At 49.9% G+C, this 19710-nt stretch overlaps 2 protein-coding genes across 5 annotated transcripts in view; one reads left to right on the forward strand and one right to left on the reverse strand.

Annotated features, from left to right (window-relative positions):
• GRINA (glutamate ionotropic receptor NMDA type subunit associated protein 1) overlaps positions 1–19710 on the reverse strand; it is a 595197-nt gene that overhangs the window by 72638 nt on the left and 502849 nt on the right. The gene's annotated exons all lie outside the window — the stretch shown is intronic.
• PLEC (plectin) overlaps positions 7103–19710 on the forward strand; it is a 124175-nt gene continuing 111567 nt past the window's right edge. For all 4 annotated transcript variants that reach the window (XM_042463630.1, XM_042463635.1, XM_042463633.1 and 1 more), the window contains exons 1-3: positions 7103–7263; positions 8636–8676; positions 9683–9805. In XM_042463630.1, coding sequence (XP_042319564.1) covers positions 7116–7263; positions 8636–8676; positions 9683–9805 — 312 coding nt within the window. In that variant the 5' untranslated portion in view covers positions 7103–7115. The remainder of the gene's footprint in view (positions 7264–8635; positions 8677–9682; positions 9806–19710) is intronic.

Genomic DNA, 19710 nt, shown 5'->3' on the forward strand with positions numbered 1-19710 from the left:
CTTCGTCATGTAGCCACCCTCCTTTAGACACATGGCTCCAGTTTCTCAACCCCCAGCCCTTCTCAAGAAAACAAAAAATGTTGAGGTGGAATGTCTTTCCTGCAGACTAGGGGATACAATGGGAGCAATGGAAGCAAGCTGCAGGAAAAGAGATTCCACCTCAACATTTGTTTTGTTAACTGCCTTTGTGTGGATCTTGACCCTTGATGTCCCTCTGTGAGACATCTCCAAGACCCCCTTGTCCTCCATTGCTCTGCTTAGTTGCTGCAGCCCCCATAAAGCCCACAGTGACCTCCTTCATAAGCCCATCCCTCTGGACTGTGGCTCCTCTCTCCCTCCTTCCCTCCATCTTCCCAGCATCATTGTCTTTCCAATGAGTCCGTCCTTCTCATGATGTCTCCAAAGTACAAGGCCCTCAGTTTGGTCATCCTGGCTTTTCCAGGACTAATTCAGGCTTGATCTGCCAGGACCCATTGGTTGTCTTCTTGGCCCCCTGGGACCCTCAGCCCTCTCTCCAGCCCCACATCGTCTCATCTTTAATGACTTCTCCCTCTCTTCTTCTAACTGTCCAGACTCGCGCATCCATCCATGGTAATAGGCAATTAGACAGCTGGCATGATTCTTTGTGCTCAGTTGTATATCTTTGCATTGGAGGATCTTTTCCAGTTCTTTCAAAGCCATCTCCCTGTTTTCCTGTCTGCAGTCCCATTACTATCAATGTTGGATCCCAGGTATGGGAACTCTTGACCATTGCTGTTTCCTCTTTGTCTGGGTTGAATGTGTGAAGGTCCTCAGTGGTCATTCTTTTGGTTTCTTTCTGTCCAACATAGCCTTCCTTTGCACTTTCTTCCTTGGTTCTTCCTAGTGATCGCTCCAGGTCTGGGGGTTTTCTGCCAGTGGCGCAGTGGTTCAATGCGTGCACTGCAGCCATTCACTCAAGACCAAGGTTTGCGAGTTCAAGACCAGCAAAAGGGCCCAAGCTCGACTCAGGTGCATCCTTCGAGGAGGGAGCTAAAATGAGTACCCAGACTGTTGGGGGCAAATTGAGCTACTTGTTAATTAGCTTACTTGCTGTTCACCGCTATGATCTTTGGAATAGCCGTATAAAATAAAAAAATTATTATTAATTATTATTATTATCTCAGAACCTGTGGATGCTCTCTGTCTTCTTTCCACTTCCCCCTCCTCCTCCTGTGTCCAAGCCTGCTTTTCTTACACTAGTGCATACAAGTGGAACAGATAATAAGGTGAGAGGATGCAGCCTTGTCTGACTCCTTTCCCAATTGGAACCATTCTGTTTCTCCATCTTCTGTCCAGGTCAGCATCCCTCAACCAGGGCCATCATCAGATGTCTTGGCACTCCTCCCACCGTGTCTTTAAGGGCCTTTCCATAGCCCACAGGTAGGGAGGAAACCCTTTGACTGCAAAGAGCTAGCGGACGCTCTTCCGCCTCCCACCAGGAGGGGGCGCGCGCGCTACACGGGGGAATGCATGCGCTTCAGGGCTGGGTTTGTGTTGTGTCTCTTTGTGTGGGAAAGGCGGAGGGTCTCTCTCTCTCTCTCTCTCTCCCCCATTCTTCCCCGATTGCTCATGACTTGAGGAACATTTTTGGGGAGGGGAGGAATGTTCCCAGCAGCAATGGAAAACCAATTGCCTGTGTGCAGAGCTCTGTGTGTGTGTGTGTGTATTGTCTGTGTGCATGAGTGTACTTTCCTTCCTTGGGAACAGAACAAGGCGTGTGAGAACGGGGAAAAGCAAGGGGGGGGACCTTGTGCATGCAACACACCAGGAAAGTGGCCCCTGGAAAGGATGCTGGGTGCTGCATTCCTAGGCTGCAAATTGGGGGCAAAGGAGATTTGCAGCAGGGCAATGCAACCCCAAAACCATCCCAGCGCAGGGGGCACCAGGAAGACTCAGGGCACTCCTTGTAGGATTGGCAGGAGGGGGGACCCCTTGCTAGTGGCATGATCCCACCCCAACGCCAACTAGAAGGGCGCCTCTGCACGAAGGAGTCCTCTTTCAGGGAGGGGGATCACCCCTTTGGGTCCCTCTCTCCGGTCCCCCCACATGAGTGCCCCAAGTCTTCCTGGTGCCGCCTGCGCTGAGAGCTTTTGGGGTTGCATTGATCTACTGCAAATGTCCTTTGTCCCCCCCCCCCCCCACTTGCAGCCCAGAATTGCTTAAAAGGATCCGGCTTGAAAGGATGCTTTGCTGCTTTCACCCCTTTGTTTTGCTTCTGGCCTGAGGGGCCACTCTGGGTTGATCTCCTGGCCCTCTTCCTAGAAACTGTGTGTGCTCACCCCCAATAAAAGACCAGCCCCCCCAGGTGAAAGTCTCCCCCTGGGCGGTTGCACTTGGAGCAGATTCTGCACGTTCAGGTTGAAAATGAGACCAAAACAAGTCACTCCCACCCATTGGCACATTTTCCAGATGGGGGGGGGGCATTGTGGGCACCATAAGGGTTAACCCTTCTTCTGCTGCAACTGCATTTAGGGGGGCTAATAGGGCAAAGGCATGCCAATCTGGCTTTCAGCCAGGCCTTGGTAGGGTTGGGCAGTGCCCGCTGCCAGCCCTGGTATGGGATGGAGGGGATTTGGGTTGGTTCTTCCTCCCTGAACCCCCCCTTCCACCCTTTGTAAAATGGGGGGGCCCTTTCCCAGCAGCCACATTGCCAAAGAGGATGCCAATCCCTCCCCAAATGCTGCGGTTGCCTTTTGCAAGAAGAGCACATTCTTGCGCCAGGGAGGGCGGGTGCTGCAGGGGGGGGGGCTCATATTTGGCAACTCCCCCCCATGACATTTCCATTCCATATTTTTAAAAACTTTTGCAAGGGCTGGGCCTGGACTGAGTCACCCAACAATCACAAGCTGTGGCCAAACCCTCCAGCCAAGGCCTGGCTTGCAAGATTTGGGGGCTTTCGGAAGTTGCCAAACTCACTGGCACTCTGGCCTTTGACTCTTGCCTTTGCCTGGTGGCCAGAGGCCCTAGGCTGGGCTGGGGGCAGAGTGGCATGGTCAGCCTGTATGGGTATTCCCCCCCCCCAAAGGGGCACAATATCCCCTCAGGAGCCCATGGAAATATACCAAGAGCCCTTTCACATGAAGCACTTTGGTGACTGCATCAAACCTCAGATCTGTAGTGCCAGGGATCCCCTTTACATGAGGAGACCCAGCGGGCCTCTTTGGTGGTGGCTCCATCCATCCACCCCTGGCATCACTGGACCACCAGGACCAGTGGCACACTGCCACAGTGGGCATCCAAGGAAACCCTCATAAAAGCCACTTGGCCACTGAAATGCCCTGGGAGGGTTTCAGCTTGGCCTTGAAGGGAGGCAGGAAGAACCCCCATTGGGTTTTGCACCCCTGGACCCCCCCCCTTCCCCAAGTAGCACTTCTCCTGGTTCCCCCCCCCCCCACACACACACACTTTGTAGATAGAACAGCCAATGCATCCCCCCAAGCAAGAGGGACAGAGGGGTGCTGTGACAAGGGGCTCATCTGCCAAATCTCCACCCAGATCAGCACTCCTTTTCCCCACTCCTTCATATCAAATCTGCCCCATCCCAACTATTGCTTTTTTCCTATGTGTGTGAGCACTGCAGCATTTGGGTCTGGGGGTGTTTTTCTTACAGACTTGTGCCATTCACTTTCATGCATTTCCTGCCCTCATCATGTGACACATTGGGAACCTAAAAGGGGTGGGAGATGCCAGTCTGCCCATTGAAGATAGGCTTTGGCATTTGGAGGGTTCTCCAGGTCTTCCTTTGCCAAAGCAACCCTCCTGCTTTGCTGGTAAATAAAGGCCACATTGTCCATTCACAGCCTAACAAGGACAGGGCATGTTTTGCTGGAAGGAGGAAGATGGAGCTAGCCAGCCGCAGGGGCTGGGGGGGTATTTTTCAGCTGCGGGGGGGGCTAACACCAGTACGCATTCCTTTATCCCAGCAGCCACAGGTCCCTTCAGCACTTCACAGGCTCTAAACCCCATCGAATGGCAGGGGTTGAACTAGATGGCCTTTGGGGACCCTTCCCACTCTATGGGTTTGTATATTACTCTCCCAGGGTCACTTCGTGGGTCTTAATGGGTGAGGGGGGATTCCAGTGCCATAGTCCAAGGTTCAAACCATGCTGGTTTTTCCCATGAATCCTGGAGATTTCTGGGGACCCCCAAAGCCTGCCTGGTTTTCTCTGACTCAGATCTTGTGTGGCCCTTGGAGCCCAGAGGTGTGTGCACACAACCACCTCTGGCAAAGGCCAAATTGTGTGTGTGTGTGTGGGTGTGTGTGTGTGTTGTCAGTTGGGACAAAAAAACCCACATATACCCCATTGACTTCTCCAAAAAGGTGGCTTTCTGGTGGTCTTAAATCCAAGTCTGGAGGCATTTCAGAAAGTAAAGGAGAAGAAGCAGCAAAGGCCATGTGCAAAGTGCCTAGAAACAGGAGAGGCTGAGGGCATGGGGGGGGGGTTGTAGGTCCTCATTTCCACAGAAGACCCCCCCACACACACACACACCACTTTGCGGCCTCCGTTTTTCAGGAGCAGCTCCAAAGAAAAGTAGAGGGGAAATATGGAAATAGTATATTTGACATGCTGGCCTGGGCCAGATTGGTATACGCAAAGATACTGGAAAATCAAGAAGGAAGCGCATATAGATGAATGGATGATCAAATTATTAGATATGTCAAAAAATTAAATAAAGAAGCAAAAGACTCTAAAACGGATGAATGGGGAAAATAATAGGTTACATAAAAGAAAAGTGGGGTAAAGACTCAGGTACAGAACAGATGGAAATATACTGAGAAATAGAACAAAATTTGGATGAAGCTGCAATATTTTGTAATATTTCCTAAAGCATATCGAACATGTAAAGCTCTAAAGACTTTGAAAGAGAAGCTTGTATCATTTTGTATCATTTTGTAATCACAAAAAGTCAACATGGGTTTCAGAGAAAGAAGTCATGCCAGACAAAGCTTATCTCTGTCTTTGATAAAATGACCATCTCGGTAGATGAAGGGAATGCTGTGGATGTAGTAGATCTTGATTTCACTAAGGCCTTTGACAAGGTTCCCCATGACATTCTTGCAAACAAGCTTCTAAAATGTGGGCTAGAGAAGGCAACTGTTACATGGATCTGTAATTGGTTGACCGGCCGAACCCAAAGGGTGCTCAACAATGGCTCCTTTTCATCCTGGAGGGAAGTGACCAGTGGGGTGTCCAGTTGGGCTCTGTCCTGGGCCCAGGGCTATTCAACATCTTTATCAATGACCTGGATGACAGAATTGGAAGCATACTTATCAAATTTGCAGATGACACCAAATTAGGAGGAATAGCTAATACCCCAGAGGACAGGATCAAGATTCAAAATGACCTGAATAGACTAGAAAGCTGGGCCAAAGCTAACAAAATGAAATTCAACACAGAGAAATGTAAGGTATTGCACTTAGGGCGGAAAAATAAAATGCACAGATATAGGATTATGGGGGACAAATGGGTGAATGAAACTACGTGTGAAAGGGATCTAGGAGTCCAAGTAGACCACAAGTTGAACATGAGTGAACAGTGTGATGCGGCAGCTAAAAAGGCCAATGCTTTTAGGCTGCATCAATGAAGTATGGTGTCTAGATCAAGAGAAGTAATGTGCCACTGTTCTGCTCTGGTCAGGCCCCACCTAGAAATTGTGTCCAGTTCTGGGCACCACAATTCAGAAAGGACATTGAGAAACTGGAGCCATGGGTCCAAAGGAGGGCGACAAAAATGGTGAAGGTCTGGAAACCATGAAGCCCTTTGAGGAAGGACTTAGGGAGTGGGGATGTTTAGCCTGGAAAAGAAGGTTAGAGGTGATTGAGGCCCTGTTTAAATTTGAAGGATGTCATATTGAAGAGGGAGCAAGCTTGTTTTCTGCTGCTCCAGAGAACAGGACCCAATGGAGCAAGGATGCAAGCTGCAGGAAAGAGATCCCACCTGAACATTAGGAGGAACTTCCTGAGAGTAAGGGCTGTTCGACAATGGAACGCACTCCTTCCTCGGAGGGTGATAGAGTCCCCTTCCTTGGAGGCCTTTAAACAGAGGTGGATGGCCATCTGTCGGGATGCTTTATTTGGATTTCCTGCATGGCAGAAGGGGGTTGGACTGGATCAGGGCCCTAGGGTCTCTTCCAACTTATGATTCTATGATTCTATGATTTGTATTATGGAATGTGATATAAATATTACAAAGACATTAAAAAGATCATATATAGTTGAAGGGTATGCATTAAAGTACGAGCAAAGTTTTAAAAAGGTATACAGTTAAGATACAGGATTTATGAATCAGCTATTAGGTGACTTTGGAAGTCTTCTTAATTGAAAGTTATTTTGTGTATGTATTGTAATATCTGTGGATGGTATATGTACATGTTTTATGTATTGTTTGTTGTCTCTTTGTTGGCTGTGTTTTAAAATTTAATAAAAATTAAAACAAAAACAAAGAAAAGCCCTCCTGGCAAGGTAGGCCAGCTAATGACAGTTGACAAGCCTTGGTAAGGAGGCATGAGAGTGTATCTGTTTTAAGGGATGCATCTGACAGATCAAAGAGCAGGAAGGGAAGAAGAGAGAAAGGAAACCCTCTGACTCTGCTTCCCCTTGATTTGAGACCCCCCCTCCCAAATTTAATGCCAGGGCAGCACAGAGGGCACAGGGGCATTGTCCAGCCTGAGCTTCTGAGAGCACTGGGGATGGAAGAATGGAGCAGGCTGGCTGGCTTCTTTCCTTCCTTCCTTCCTTCCTTCCTTCCTTCCTTCCCTCTCCCCTAAATCCAAGTCCACCCAAGCCGTCCTGCCCACCCCAAGCCCCTGGCAGACTGGCACATATGCCCCTCTTTTGCCTGCGGCTGAAGGGCTGACCAGATGACTCACAGGGAGTGTCTGGCTGGAGGGCCCTGGCCTGATGTGGCCTGGCATGCTGCCCACGGCTTGAGGGAGGGAAGTGCTTTACATCTGGAACCCATCTGGGCCAGTGGAGGAGGAGGACAGGCCGGGCGAGGGTTAACGGGGCGGCCGGCACACCCTCCTCTTTTCCTCCCTTCCTCCTCTCCCTCCTTCTCTGGCTCTGTGGCGTGGCAAAGCCCGGCTGGCCCAGCATGGCCTTCCTGAGCCCCTGGGCACTGAGCGACCCGGCCTGGCTCCGCATTGCCTGGGTGGCTGCCCTGGTACTGGGCTCCCTTGGGGTCTGGGCCCTCTTCCTCCTCTGCTCCCTCAGGGGACGCCCCCCACCCTCTCTCTGGGCAGGTAGGTGCCAGGCCCTGCCAACCCCACATTCACGCCAACCTGCCCCATGCAAGGGGCAAACACGTGGCAGACCCTGCAACTGGGCAAAGGGACAGCAGGGAGCCTTCAGGGCAGAGAGAGGAGAGGGGACCTGCCATGCCCCCTAGTGGGTGGGGGGACAGACTTTTTGCTCGCTTGACCCCTTCCTTGCCTCTGCTTTGGCCTTTGGGGGGCTGGGTGGGCTGGCCATGGGCCAGAGGGCAGGGGGCTGCGCTGGGGGAGAGCCATGCTTGTCCCCCTTCATCATGCCCCACTTCCCTGTGGCAAAAGCCCTTGCCCTCCCAGATGCCTACTGGTTTGGAGAGTTCATTCTGGTGCCCAGCATAAAGAGATTCTACTGACAATGCCCAGGGAGGCAGAAGAGGGCACCGCTTTCTCTTGGGGTCACACCTTCTCTTTCGTCCTCCTCCATCCCATGGTCCTCTCTGGGTCCCTGCTGGATGATGGCCTTTGAATGGGTCACTTCTTTGCGAGGACTTAAGTCCACCCAACTGGGACTTGGAGTAGCCACTGGTCTTTTCCACAAAGAAAGAGGGCAGGGTGACTACGTGTCCTCCTTTTCCAGGATGTAGCCTACATTCCAGCCTTCTGTCCAGGAGGAATTCCCAAAGGTCCTCCATTTTGAGCATTGCTAAGAAGCATGAGTTTACATTTCTATGAGTGCTTTAGCATTTATTTGGTAATGGCCTACAGTTTTCCTGAATGCCCTATATTTTGCAGTGCATTGTCCTCCTTCCCTGTTATGTCATCTGGACACCCTGAAAAAAAGTGGGGGGGGGTATAGGGATACAGGCAACTGAAGCAGTAATTGTGGGAATGGGGAAGGGGAGAGGAAATGAGAAGGGTGGTCTTTGGGGGTCGCATGCCCGTCCCTCTATCTCTTCCTTGTCCTGGCCAAAGGAAGGGGACACTTTCCTGCCTGGCCAGCAGAGCCATCAGGCCCAGAAGGCAGCCCTTTGCCACCAGACCAGTGTGCCAGGTATCCCCTGCCTCAGGTGAGACCCAATTTGACCCTCACTGCCACACTCCCCTTGTGATGACACCCCTCTCCAGAAACTCCATTTGGAGGCATCACAACAGACATCTTGGCTGCTAGACAACTGCAACTCCCTGGGTGAACCTGCCTGCATTTTGCTTGCTTCATCCTGGGCATGAAGGCTTTCTTGTGGCCAAAGTCAGGAAGCCCTCTGACGTAGGACCTTCAGGGGCTGTGGAACTCCTTCCCACAGGAAGCTCAGTTGGCCCCAAATGGGAAAGACCCTTGTATTCCCAGTGGGTTTGGGGGTATTTCTGGCAGCATCCTCCAACCTTCTCTTTCTCTTTCTTCTTCCAGACCAGCAACTCAGAGCAACCAAGTCCCAGGCCTCCTCCGAGGTAAGCAGTCGGTCAGTCGGTCCCTATGGACCCATTTGTGCCACACAGCTATAGTGCCATGATCCCACTCCAGGTGCCATGAAGTCCTGGGACTGGCAGATTATCATTGTTATTGTTATTATTATACCCCACCCTTCAGCCTTAAAGGCTCTCAGAACAGCTTATTATGATGATGATGATGATGATTAATTAGAGGGTTCCCTGCCCTCAGGTGTACCATCTAAAAAGGCACAACACCAAAGGAGGTGGGGATCATGGTGGAGAAGAAGGGGATTCTTCTCTCCCTCTGAGGACTGGAGCCAGGAGGGCTCTCCTTCTTTGTTTGGGCCAGGCCTGGTGGAGCTGGGCCTGATCTCTCCCTCCATGGCCGGGGGGGGGGGCACCAAATGGACTGGAAGGAGGGCTCTGCTTCTTAGTCCAATCCAGGCCTGATGGAGTTTAGGGAGGTGTCCTTAGAATCCTCATCCAGGCGGCTCCCCAAACTACAAATCCCATGCTTTCCACCAAGACATTGCTATGGAAGTTGGAGTGTGATCAAAGGGCTGGGCTTCTGTCAGTTGGTCTGTCCTGCAGCCCACCCAAGGCTGCCTCTGAACTAGTGCCCCCCATTACCACTGTATGGGAAGGGGCCCTTCTGTTCCTCTCTGTCCCCAACCCCAGCCGCCCCCTTGAACCAAGTGGCTCCCTTTTGCCCACCTGCCCAGCATCCATGTCCCTCTCTGTGCCACTGCTTCCTCCCTGAAGGGTTGGAAGGAGCCCACTGTCCTGTGCCCTGTGGTTCCATGGAGCCCCATGGAGCCCAAAACTGCCCCCAGGGGTTGGGCTGGGCTGGGCTAGAAGCAGGGCTCTTCCCAATCATAGAATCCTAGAGTTGCAAGAGGCCACAAGGGCCATCGAGTCCAACCCCGTTCTGCCATGCAGGAACTCACAATCAAAGCATCCGTTGCCATTTGCCTCCTTATGTTTCATGCCTCCTTCCCACCTCATGGCCTTCCTTCTTCTCCAGAAACGACGGAAGAAGAGCGGAGGGGCCTCCAAAGCCAAGCCCCCAACCGGCCGGAAGGACCCAGCTGCTCCCTCAGCCCCAGGCTCTGTGCCCCCCACAGCGGCAGTGGCAACCAAGTGGCAGGTAAGAGGCTTGGCAGTGGCACACTTGCCCCTGGGTAAGGTGGGAGAGGCATGGCAGGGATGCTCACCAATGGGGGTGGGATTGGGAGACCCAGAAGCCCTTCTTGGCTCTGTAGAGGGGCTTTAGAGGCGCTGCTGGCCCCCTTCTCTTGCCAAGAAGCAAAGATAGGTGGCTGGCAGTGGCACCTGCCCTTCCTGGCTGGTTCTTTGAGATTTTGGCATCCTCTTGGGATTCCTGGGATGTGACCTGTTCTGCATGGCCAAGGGCCACCTCCCATTCCTCTTCAGGGGTCATTCGCTTTCTGTGTGCCCTTGCTGTGTGTGTTTTTGTGTGTGTGAGAGAGAGAGCGAGGCAGTTGCATAATAATTGTAGAATTCCCCCCATGCCATCCCACTAACATCTTCTCCTCTCCTGGGGGAGACCTTGAATGCCTGGGGAGGGGGAGCTCTGCTTCACTTTATGCCCCCAAATTTATAGTGGGTTTTACCAATGAATTGCTTTAAAAGCTTGGGCTGGATATGTGTGTGTGTGTATATATAGGGAGAGAGAGACAGATGAATACTGTCACGGAATAACAGTGGAGTGACCTATAGATAGGTGAATATTGTCACGGAATAACAGTGGAGTGACCTATAGATAGGTGAATATTGTCACGGAATAACAGTGGACTGACCTATAGATAGGTGAATATTGTCACGGAATAACAGACCTATAGACGTGAATATTGTCACGGAATAACAGGGATTGACCTATAGATAGGTGAATATTGTCACGAATACAGTGATGACCATAGATAGGTGAATATTGTCACGGAATAACATGGAGTGACCTATAGAATAGGTGATATTGTCACGGAAACAGAGGAGTGACCTATAGATAGGTGAATATTGTCACGAAATAACAGTGGAGTGACCTATAGATAGGTGAATATTGTCCACGGAATAACAGGGGAGTGACCTATAGATAGGTGAATATTGTCACTGGAATAACAGGGAGTGACTATAGATAGTGAATATTGTCATGGAATAACGAGAGTGACCTATACATAGGTGAATTGTCACGGAATAAACAGAGTGAGACCTATAATGGTGAAATTGTCAGTCAGGAATACAGGAGTGACCAATAGATAGTGAATATGTCACGGAATAACAGAGAGTGACCTATAGATAGGTGAATATTGTCACGGATAACAGTGGAGTGACCTATACATAGGTGAATTTGTTCATGGAATAACAGAGGAGTGACCTATAGATAGGTGAAATGTCAGGAATAACGAGGAGTGACCTATAAGATAGGTGATATTGTCACAGAATACAGGGAGTGACCTATAGATAGGTGAATATTGTCAGGAAAAACAGAGTGAGTGACCTATACATAGGTGAATATTGCCAGGAATAACAGAGGAGTGACCTATAGAATAGTGAATATTGTCACGGAATAACAGATTAGTGACCTATAGATAAGTTGAATATTGTCCATGGAATAACAGAAGGAGTGACCTATACATAGGTGAATATTGTCGGAAGAACAGAGGAGTGACCTATACTAGGTGAATATGGTACGGAATAACAGAGGAGTGACCTATACAATGGTGAATAGTGTCACGGAATAACATAAGAGGAGTGACTACATAGGTGGAAATAATTGTCACGGAATAACAGAGGAGTGACCTGTAGCTGGTGAATATTGTAATGGAATAAGAGTCCTAGTATGTATTGTCGTGATGGCAACCTTTTAGAGACCGATTGCCCAAACTGCAACCCCAAACCCACTTATTATTAGAATCATAGAATCATAGAAGCAATAGAGTTGGGAAGAGACCGCAAGGCCCAGATCCAGTCCACCCCATTCTGCCATGCAGAAATCCAAATCAAAGCATCCTCATTGACAGATGGCCATCGAGCCTCTGCTGAAGACCTGCAAAGAAGGAGATTCCACTACACTCCGAGGAAGATATTCCCACTGTGGAACAGCCCTTACTCTCAGAGAAGTTCCTCCTAAGTGCAGAGGTGGAATCTCTTTCCCTGGAGCTTGCACCATTGCTCCAGGTCCTAGTCTCTGGAGCAGCAGAAACAAGCTTGCTAGACCTTTCAAATATTTACAGGGCGATCATAGCACCCCTTAACTCTCTTTCTCCAGGCTAAACACCCCAGCGCCCTGAGTCGTTCCTCATAGGGCATGGTTTTCCAGACCCCTCCACCATTTTAGTCGCCCTCCTTTGGACCCTGGCTCCAGTTTCTCAATGTCTTTTTGAATTGTGGTGCCCAGAACTGGACACAATATTCCAGGTGGGGCCTGACCAAGCAGAATAGATGGGCACTATTACTTCTCTTGATCTAGACAAGATACTCTAGTGATGCAGCCTAAAATACATTGGCCTTTTTAGCTGCCGCCACACGGTTCACTCATGTTCAACTTGTGGTCTACTTGGACTCCTAGATCTCTTTCACACGGTTTTCATTCAGCCAGGTCCCCCCATAATCCATATCCTCTGCATTCATTTTCCCCCCTAAGGTGCAATACCTTACATTTCTCCGTGTTGAATTTCATTCTGTTAGCTTTGGCCCAGCTTTCTAAGTCTATTCAGGTCATTTTGAATCTTGATCCTCTCCTCTGGGTATTAGCTATTCCCCTTAATTGGTGTCATCTGGCAAATTTGATAGTATGCCCACAATTCTGTCATACCAGGTCATTGATAAGATGTTGAATAGCACTGGGCCCAGGACAGAGCCCCACTGGACACCCCTGGTCACTATCTCTCCAGGATGAAAAGGAGCCAATATTGAGCTCCTTTGGCTTCGGCGGTCAACCAATTACAGATCCATTTAACAGTTCCTTGTCGAGCCCACACATTTTACAAGCTTATTTGCAAGAATGTCATGGAAACCTTGTCAAAGGCCTTAGTGAAATCCAGATCTACTACATCCACAGCATTCCCTCATCTACCAGATGGTCATTTTAATCAAAGACAGAGATAAGATTTGTCTGCCATGACTTCTTTCTCTGAAACCCGTGTTGACTTTTTGTGATGATGGCATTGCCTTCTAGATGTTCACAGACTGTTTAAATGATCTGCTCCAGAATCTTTCCGGGATTGATGTCAGACTAACTGGAGGATCATTGTTGGGATCCCCTTTTCCCCCCTTTGTGAAGATGGGAAAACGTTTGCCCTCCTCCAGTCGGCTGGGATTCTACTCGGTCTCCAGGAGTCCTCAAAGACTATGATTTGCCAATGGACTCCGATATTACATTTGCCAGTGTCTTTTAGTACCCTTGGATGGAGTTTCATCTGGTCCAGGAGACTTATATTCATTTAGATTAACAAGGTATCCTCTACTATCTCTTTGCTTATTCTGTGCTGAAATTCCTCTTTTCTGTTTCTATCGATCGGCGAAGTGCCACGTCCCTCTGACTTTCCAATAACAAACTCTGGCAAACTCATGCTGGGGTGACGGTACATGGGCCCATAGAGAGGGCTCTGAGTGCCACCTCTGGCACATGTGCCATAGGTTTGCCACCACTGGTATAGGTGTTTCTTGTATGTGTAAGAGAGAGATTGAGAGAGCCCAAAGTCCAACAAGGTGCTTCTGTGGAAGTCATAGCTTGGCAGTAACTCATTGCAAAGGAATAGCTTTGTTGTTGTGTGCCTTCAAGTCATTTCCAGCTTAGGGCACCCCTAAGGCAAACTATCACGGAGTTTTCCTTGGCATGTTTCTTCAGAGGAGGTTTGCCATTGCCATCCACTGGCGGTGAGAGAGTGTGGACTTGTCCCAGTGGGTCAACATGGCTGAGCCGGGATTGAAACCCTGGTCTCCTGGGGTCCTAGTCCAAAGCCAAACCATGTACCAGGCAGGACCAAAATAAATAAATAATTGACTGTGTAATAATATCCTTTCTCCCAAAGAACCATAGTGCAACACTTGTGTTACGGTATGACTGAAGGAGGGATGGCTGTGCGCCTTCTGCAATGTCACTCTTACTTGTTTCTGCTGTTTTAGAGAGGATGGGACCATTTCAAGGTGAAAGAGAAGTCCCTTTCTTTGCGCCTTTGGTAGCCATGCGTGCCAAGAATTACAGAGTTGGAAGGGACCCCAAAGCTCCAGCCCCCAGAAAACTCCCATCGTTCTCTTGAAATGAACTGGAGCCTGAAATGGAGGTGTGAGTAGGGTGGGGGACTCAGGCATCCTAATCTTCTTGCACAAGGGCTGTGGATGCAGAAGTGGAGAGAAAGAGCCCCCAAGTCAGATTTAAGAGGGGTCCCAGAGTGGGTGAGCCGATACATCTGGGTTGTTGTCTCGGCCCATGGCCACCCTATGGATGAGACGTCTCCAGGCCCCTCTGTCCCTGCTGCTCTTCCCAAGCTCCTGCAACTCCTCGTCGTGGTCTTTTGGTCAAGTCCATCCGTCTGGCCTGCGGACTTCCTCTCTGTACTCCGACTGCCCTCAACTCCCCCAGCATAGTGTCTTTCCCAAGGATCCTGCCTTCTATGACAGTCTGAGTCCTGGTCATCTTGGCTTCTTCAACAGAGGTTTCCGGCTTGATCTGCTCCAGGAGCCATTTGTTGGTCTTTTGGCTGCTCTCCATGGGATCCTCAGCACCATGGGATCCTCCAGCCCCACATCTTGCATGAATGGATTTTCTCCTAGCTTCTTTCTTAACTGTTCAGCCCTCACAATCCATCCATGGGAATAGGGAACGTGATGGCTTTTTTGATTCTAACTTTCATGCTCAGTTGTATGTCTTTGCATTTTAGGATCTTCTCGAGGTCTTTTCATAGCAGTCCTTCCCATTCTAATCTTCTTCCATTTCCTGGCTGCAGTCCCTATTTCTATCCAGGTTTGATCCCAGGTATGAGAACTCCTTGACTGGTGGTCATTATTTGGTTTTCCTTTATGTTCAACAGTAAACCTACCTTGCACTTTCATAGAACCATCAAATCATAGAGCCTAGAGTTTGGAAGAGGCAACAAGGCCATCCAACCAACCCTATTCTGCCAGGCAGGAACTTTCAATCAAGCATCCCCATTGACAGATGGCCTTCCAGGCTCTTTCTTCTTTGACTTCATTAGTAGTTGTTCCAGGACTGTGAGGTTCTCTGTCATCAGCATATCTCAGATTGCCATACTCTACCCTCCCGTTTTTTGGGGTGGGGTGGACAGTTGGCATCACGTGTGTACAACACACACACACACACACACACACACACACACCCAGGAGCTGCGATGGACATAGCTCTGATTCTGGCAGTGGCCACCCAAACCTGGGAAATTGGGGGGGCAGTGAGACAAGGGGTTATTATTACAGGTTTTTAGGGAAGTGTCCTAGGAAGGGAAGGAAACTATGTGGGGCAGGTGGGGGGCAATGGATTGAAGTTATGAGGGTGGCTTTAACCCAAGGGCACTTTTTGTGGAGTGGGGCTTTTTGTGAGCATTCATAGCCTCACCTGGAAGTCATTGAGAGGAGGCTGAGAGACCTGGTCTTTTGGAAAGCCTGCACCCCCTATGCTTTTTTGTTGTTGTTGTTGTTTTTGTTGTTTGTTTGTGTGTTGTTGTGTGCCGTCGTTTCCCACTTAGGCCAACCCATCACAGGGTTTTCTTGGCAAGGTTTGTCCAGAGCATGTGTGCCATTGCCTTTGCCTGAGGCTGGAGAGAATGACTGTGCCTGAGGTCCCCCACTGGGTTTACATGTCCCAGCCAGAATTCGAAATCGAACCCGGATCTCCAGAACATTCCAATGATGAAGCCACACTGGCTGCCCCAAAAGGGAACGCAAGGCCACAAACCAACAAGAACAATCCTTAAGAGGGATTCAAAGGGGATGCGGCTCTGCCCAGCCCTTCCCAACCTGCTGCCCCTCCCCCCATATTGAGGGGCAGAGTGCCAGCCTGGGCACAACCCAGCAGGACGGCTGCCCACGGCTGCGGATGAGTTGGGGTCTTAACAGTGGGGCCTTGTTCTCTGTGCCAGATCTACACTACACACCCCATATGCCTGTAAACCCAAATGTCCACTTCCGCTCCCGCCCCACTGTGGCCCCCACCCTACATGTTTCCCAGAGGCCTGACCTCTGCCATTTCAGCCAGGTCTCTTCCCTTGGCTTGGGCCAGACCTCGGCTGCTGCAGAGCTCCCTTTGGGGGCCGGTTGGATTCCTCCTGGGGGCTCGGATGCTACCCCTCTTGGCCCGCTTTGGCCCAGGAACCGCGCCACCTTGTGCTGGCTGCTGCTCAAAGAGGCCTGTAGGTAACAATGGGTTGGGAAGGCTTCTCTGAGGAGGGTTGCCATTGCTTTCTAAGGAGGACTCCTCTGTCTTTGAGAGTAGGAGGAAGGCAAGCATGTGGCAGCTGCAGCACAAGAAAGCTAAAAACTTGGGGTGTCCACGTGCCCCCCATCTGGAAAATGTGCCTTGGGGGAAAAGACCCCCAACCCCAATCCCCAATCTCATACCAGGGCTGGCAGTGGGAACTGCCCAACCCTACAGGGCCTGGCTGAAAGCCAGATTGGCACTCCTTGTCCGTTACCCCCCTAAATGCAGCTGCAGCACAGGAAGGCTAGCTCTTAAGGTCAACAATGCCCCCCTCATCTGGAAATCATTGGGGGGGGAAAAGAGTCATTTTGGGGGTCCTGGAAGTGCAGAATCTCCTCCAAGCGCAACCGCCCAGAGGAGACTTTCACTGGAGGGCTGGTCTTTTACTGTGGGGGGGGGAGCACAAGCTTCCAAGGAAGAGGGCCAAGAGATGGCTCCAAGAAGGGGGGGCCAGAGGACACCCCAGCCCCTCCAAAGGGGTCCTGGATGGAAGGAGCCAGGCATCCTTGCAAGCTGGACCCCTGCTAGTGGCAAATCCCACTCCCACTAGAAGGCCCCTCTGCAGGGATGACTCCTCTTTTGGGAGGGGAGATCGATTCTAGTTGGTGGGTGGGATCTTGCCACTAGCAAGGAGGGTGCGTCCTCTTAATGGATGGCTTCCCAAAAGGAACAGGGACCCTAGTTCCTAAAAGCATATAGATTTGGAAGGGCCTCACCAGGGTCATGTAGTCCAAACCCCGACAGGCAGAGCCCACAGCGAAGGTCACTCTGAAAAGAAACCCATCTGGCCTCTATCTGAAGCCCACCACCTCCAAGGCAGTCCATTTCAAGCAGGAACACATTGCGGTGGGGGGGGATTAGGGGAAAGAAAGGGCCCCCCTTCTTTTAAAAAAATCACATTTTAAAAATTTGAAGAATGTATATTGAAATTCTTTTAATAATTGTATCTGTTTATTCAACTCTTTACTTCAATAGATTCATCTCTCCTTCTCACTTCCAGATGTACGGTTCCTAAACACGGCTCCTCTCTCTAGATCTGTGTTTCCTTCTATGGCTTAGTGGGGCCTCTTTTCTCTTACTCCTCGATCTCTTGTTTTTTCGTTCATTTCGGTAGTTTCTCTTCCTACTTGTATTTAAATTTAAAAGAAACATGACCAAATTTTCACTTTTAACCACAGAACTATACATGAGAATAGATGCAGACATTTAGACTGTATGCGTTCCATACGGTAATTTTAATGTTATAGTTTTAACTTGGCTACTTGTTTATGTCACGACCTATTAGCATTACGTTTGGTGATAGTATATGGGAACTGTGATTCATGGGTACCATTAGTACAACCCCACCCCCCCCCATGGCTAAGGATGCTGTCTGGGGTGGGTAGGAAAGGTCAGTTGGGGGTGGGGGGTAGTGGGGTCATAAAATGAGTGGCCACTCTGGGGGATGCCACTCTGGTGATGCCACTGCCAGGGTGCCACGTTCATATTATATTATTATTATTTATTATTATTCACTTTATTTATGAAGCGCTGTAAATTTACACAGCGCTGTACATACAATCTTGTAGTCAGACGGTTCCCTGCCCTGGGCTTACAATCTAAAAAACATGACACAGAGGAGAAGAGGGAGTGGTGGAGGGAAGGGTCAGAGGTCCAGCAGTTCCCTCTACCTCGTCAGGCCTGGACCAAGGCAGATGGACTGAGGCCCAGGAACAGGATGTATGTTGGGGGTGTGTGTGTGTGTGTAAAACAACACACCAACCCCCCTCCCCTACAGGGGCCACTGCCTGGCAGCTGAGTCTTGTACAGAGGGGCTGAGAGCCAGTGTCTTATACGGGCTGTCCATTCTGTTGGAGAACTAGGATTCTGGAGGCCAAGGTTCAAATTCCGGTCGGTCATGCAACCCACATGAGTGCCCGTGGGCAAGTCACACTCTCTCGCTCGCCTGAGCGGAAGGCATGGGCGCACCCCTTTTCATAGAATCACCAAATAATAGAGTTGGAAGAGACCCCAGGGGCCATCCAGTCCAACCTCATTCTGCCCTGCAGGAACTCTCCATCAAAGCATCCCCATTGACAGATGGCCATCCAGCCTCTGCTTAAAGACAGCCTCCAAGGAAGGAGACTCCACTATAATCCCGAGGAAGGAGTCTGTTTCCACTGTAAACAACCCTTACTCTCAGGGAGTTCCTCCGAATTTTGACTGGAATCTCTTTTCCTGGAGCTTCTGTCCATTGCGCCATTGTTTCCATTCTCTGGAGCAATCAGAAAACAAGCTGTGCCTCCTGCCAATATGACATCCCTCAGTATTTAAATAGGGCGATCATATGCCTCTTAACCTCTTTTCTCCAGGCTAAACTCCCCAGCTCTCCTAAGTCCTTCCTCATAGGGCTTCATGGTTTCCAGACCCTTCACCATTTTTGTCCCCCTCCTTTGGACACAGGTCCAGTTTCTCAATGTCCTTTCTGAATGTGGGTGCCACAGAACTGGACACAATATTCCAGGGGGGGCCTGACCAAGCAAATACAGTGGCACATTACTTCTCTTGATCTAGACTATACTTCTATTGATGCAGCCTGAAAATCGCATTGGCCTTTTTAGCGGCCACATCACACTGTTCACTCATGTTCAACTGTGGTCGCTGGACTCCGAGCACTTAACACGTAGTTTCATTCACCCATTGTCCCCCATAATCCTATATCTGTGCATTTATTCCTCCCTAATTGCAATACTTACATTTCTCCCTGTTGAAGTTCATTCTTGTTAGTTTGCCCCAGCTTTCCAGTCTATTCAGGTCATTTTGAATCTTGATCCTGTCCTCTGGAGTATAGCTATTCCTCCTAAGTGGTGTCACTGCAATTTGATAAGTATTTCCCCCAATTTTTCCTCCAAGCATTGATAAAGATGTTGAATAGCCCTGGGCCCAGGACAGAGCCCAACTGGACACCCCACTGGTCACCTCTCCAGGATGAAAAGGAGCCAGTTGAGCCTCTTGGGTTCGGTCAGTCAACCAATACAGATCCATCTAACAGTTCCTTTCTAGCTAGCCCACCTTTTGAAAGCTTGTTTGCAAGAATGTCATGGGAAACCTTGTCAAAGGCCTTAGTGAAATCAAGATCTACTACAATCCACAGCATTCCCTTCATCTACCAAGATGGTCATTTTATCAAAGACAGAGATAAGGTTTGTCTGGCAAATTTGAAAAGTATTTTGAAATAATAGGGTTGCTATAAATTGGAAATGACTTGAAGTCCGCACAACAACACAACAACAACGAGGGCAAGGTGACCAATGCCCTAATAACTGCAAAGGAGGGCAAAGCACTGCAAAAATGTAGACATTGAAGAAAAATGTAGGACACTAGCAAAAAAAAATGCGAAAAGCACTCATACCAATGTAAATGCCCGCTTCATTGTCATGCCCCCAAAGGAGGCATTTTGGAATTGCTCCTGGACACAGGGTGTGGAATGTAGGGCAGGTCCTGGGAAAGGAGGACGCCTGGTCTCTGTGTGTGGTGTGGGGGGGGGGAGATGCCTCTGCCCTTTCCCAGGGTCTGGGGAAGGGTTGCTAGGAAGGCGCTGGGGGCAGGATGCCAGACCCCTG

This window comes from Sceloporus undulatus, chromosome 4 (genome assembly GCF_019175285.1).
Source record: "Sceloporus undulatus isolate JIND9_A2432 ecotype Alabama chromosome 4, SceUnd_v1.1, whole genome shotgun sequence".
In the NCBI taxonomy this organism is placed as follows: domain Eukaryota; kingdom Metazoa; phylum Chordata; class Lepidosauria; order Squamata; family Phrynosomatidae; genus Sceloporus; species Sceloporus undulatus.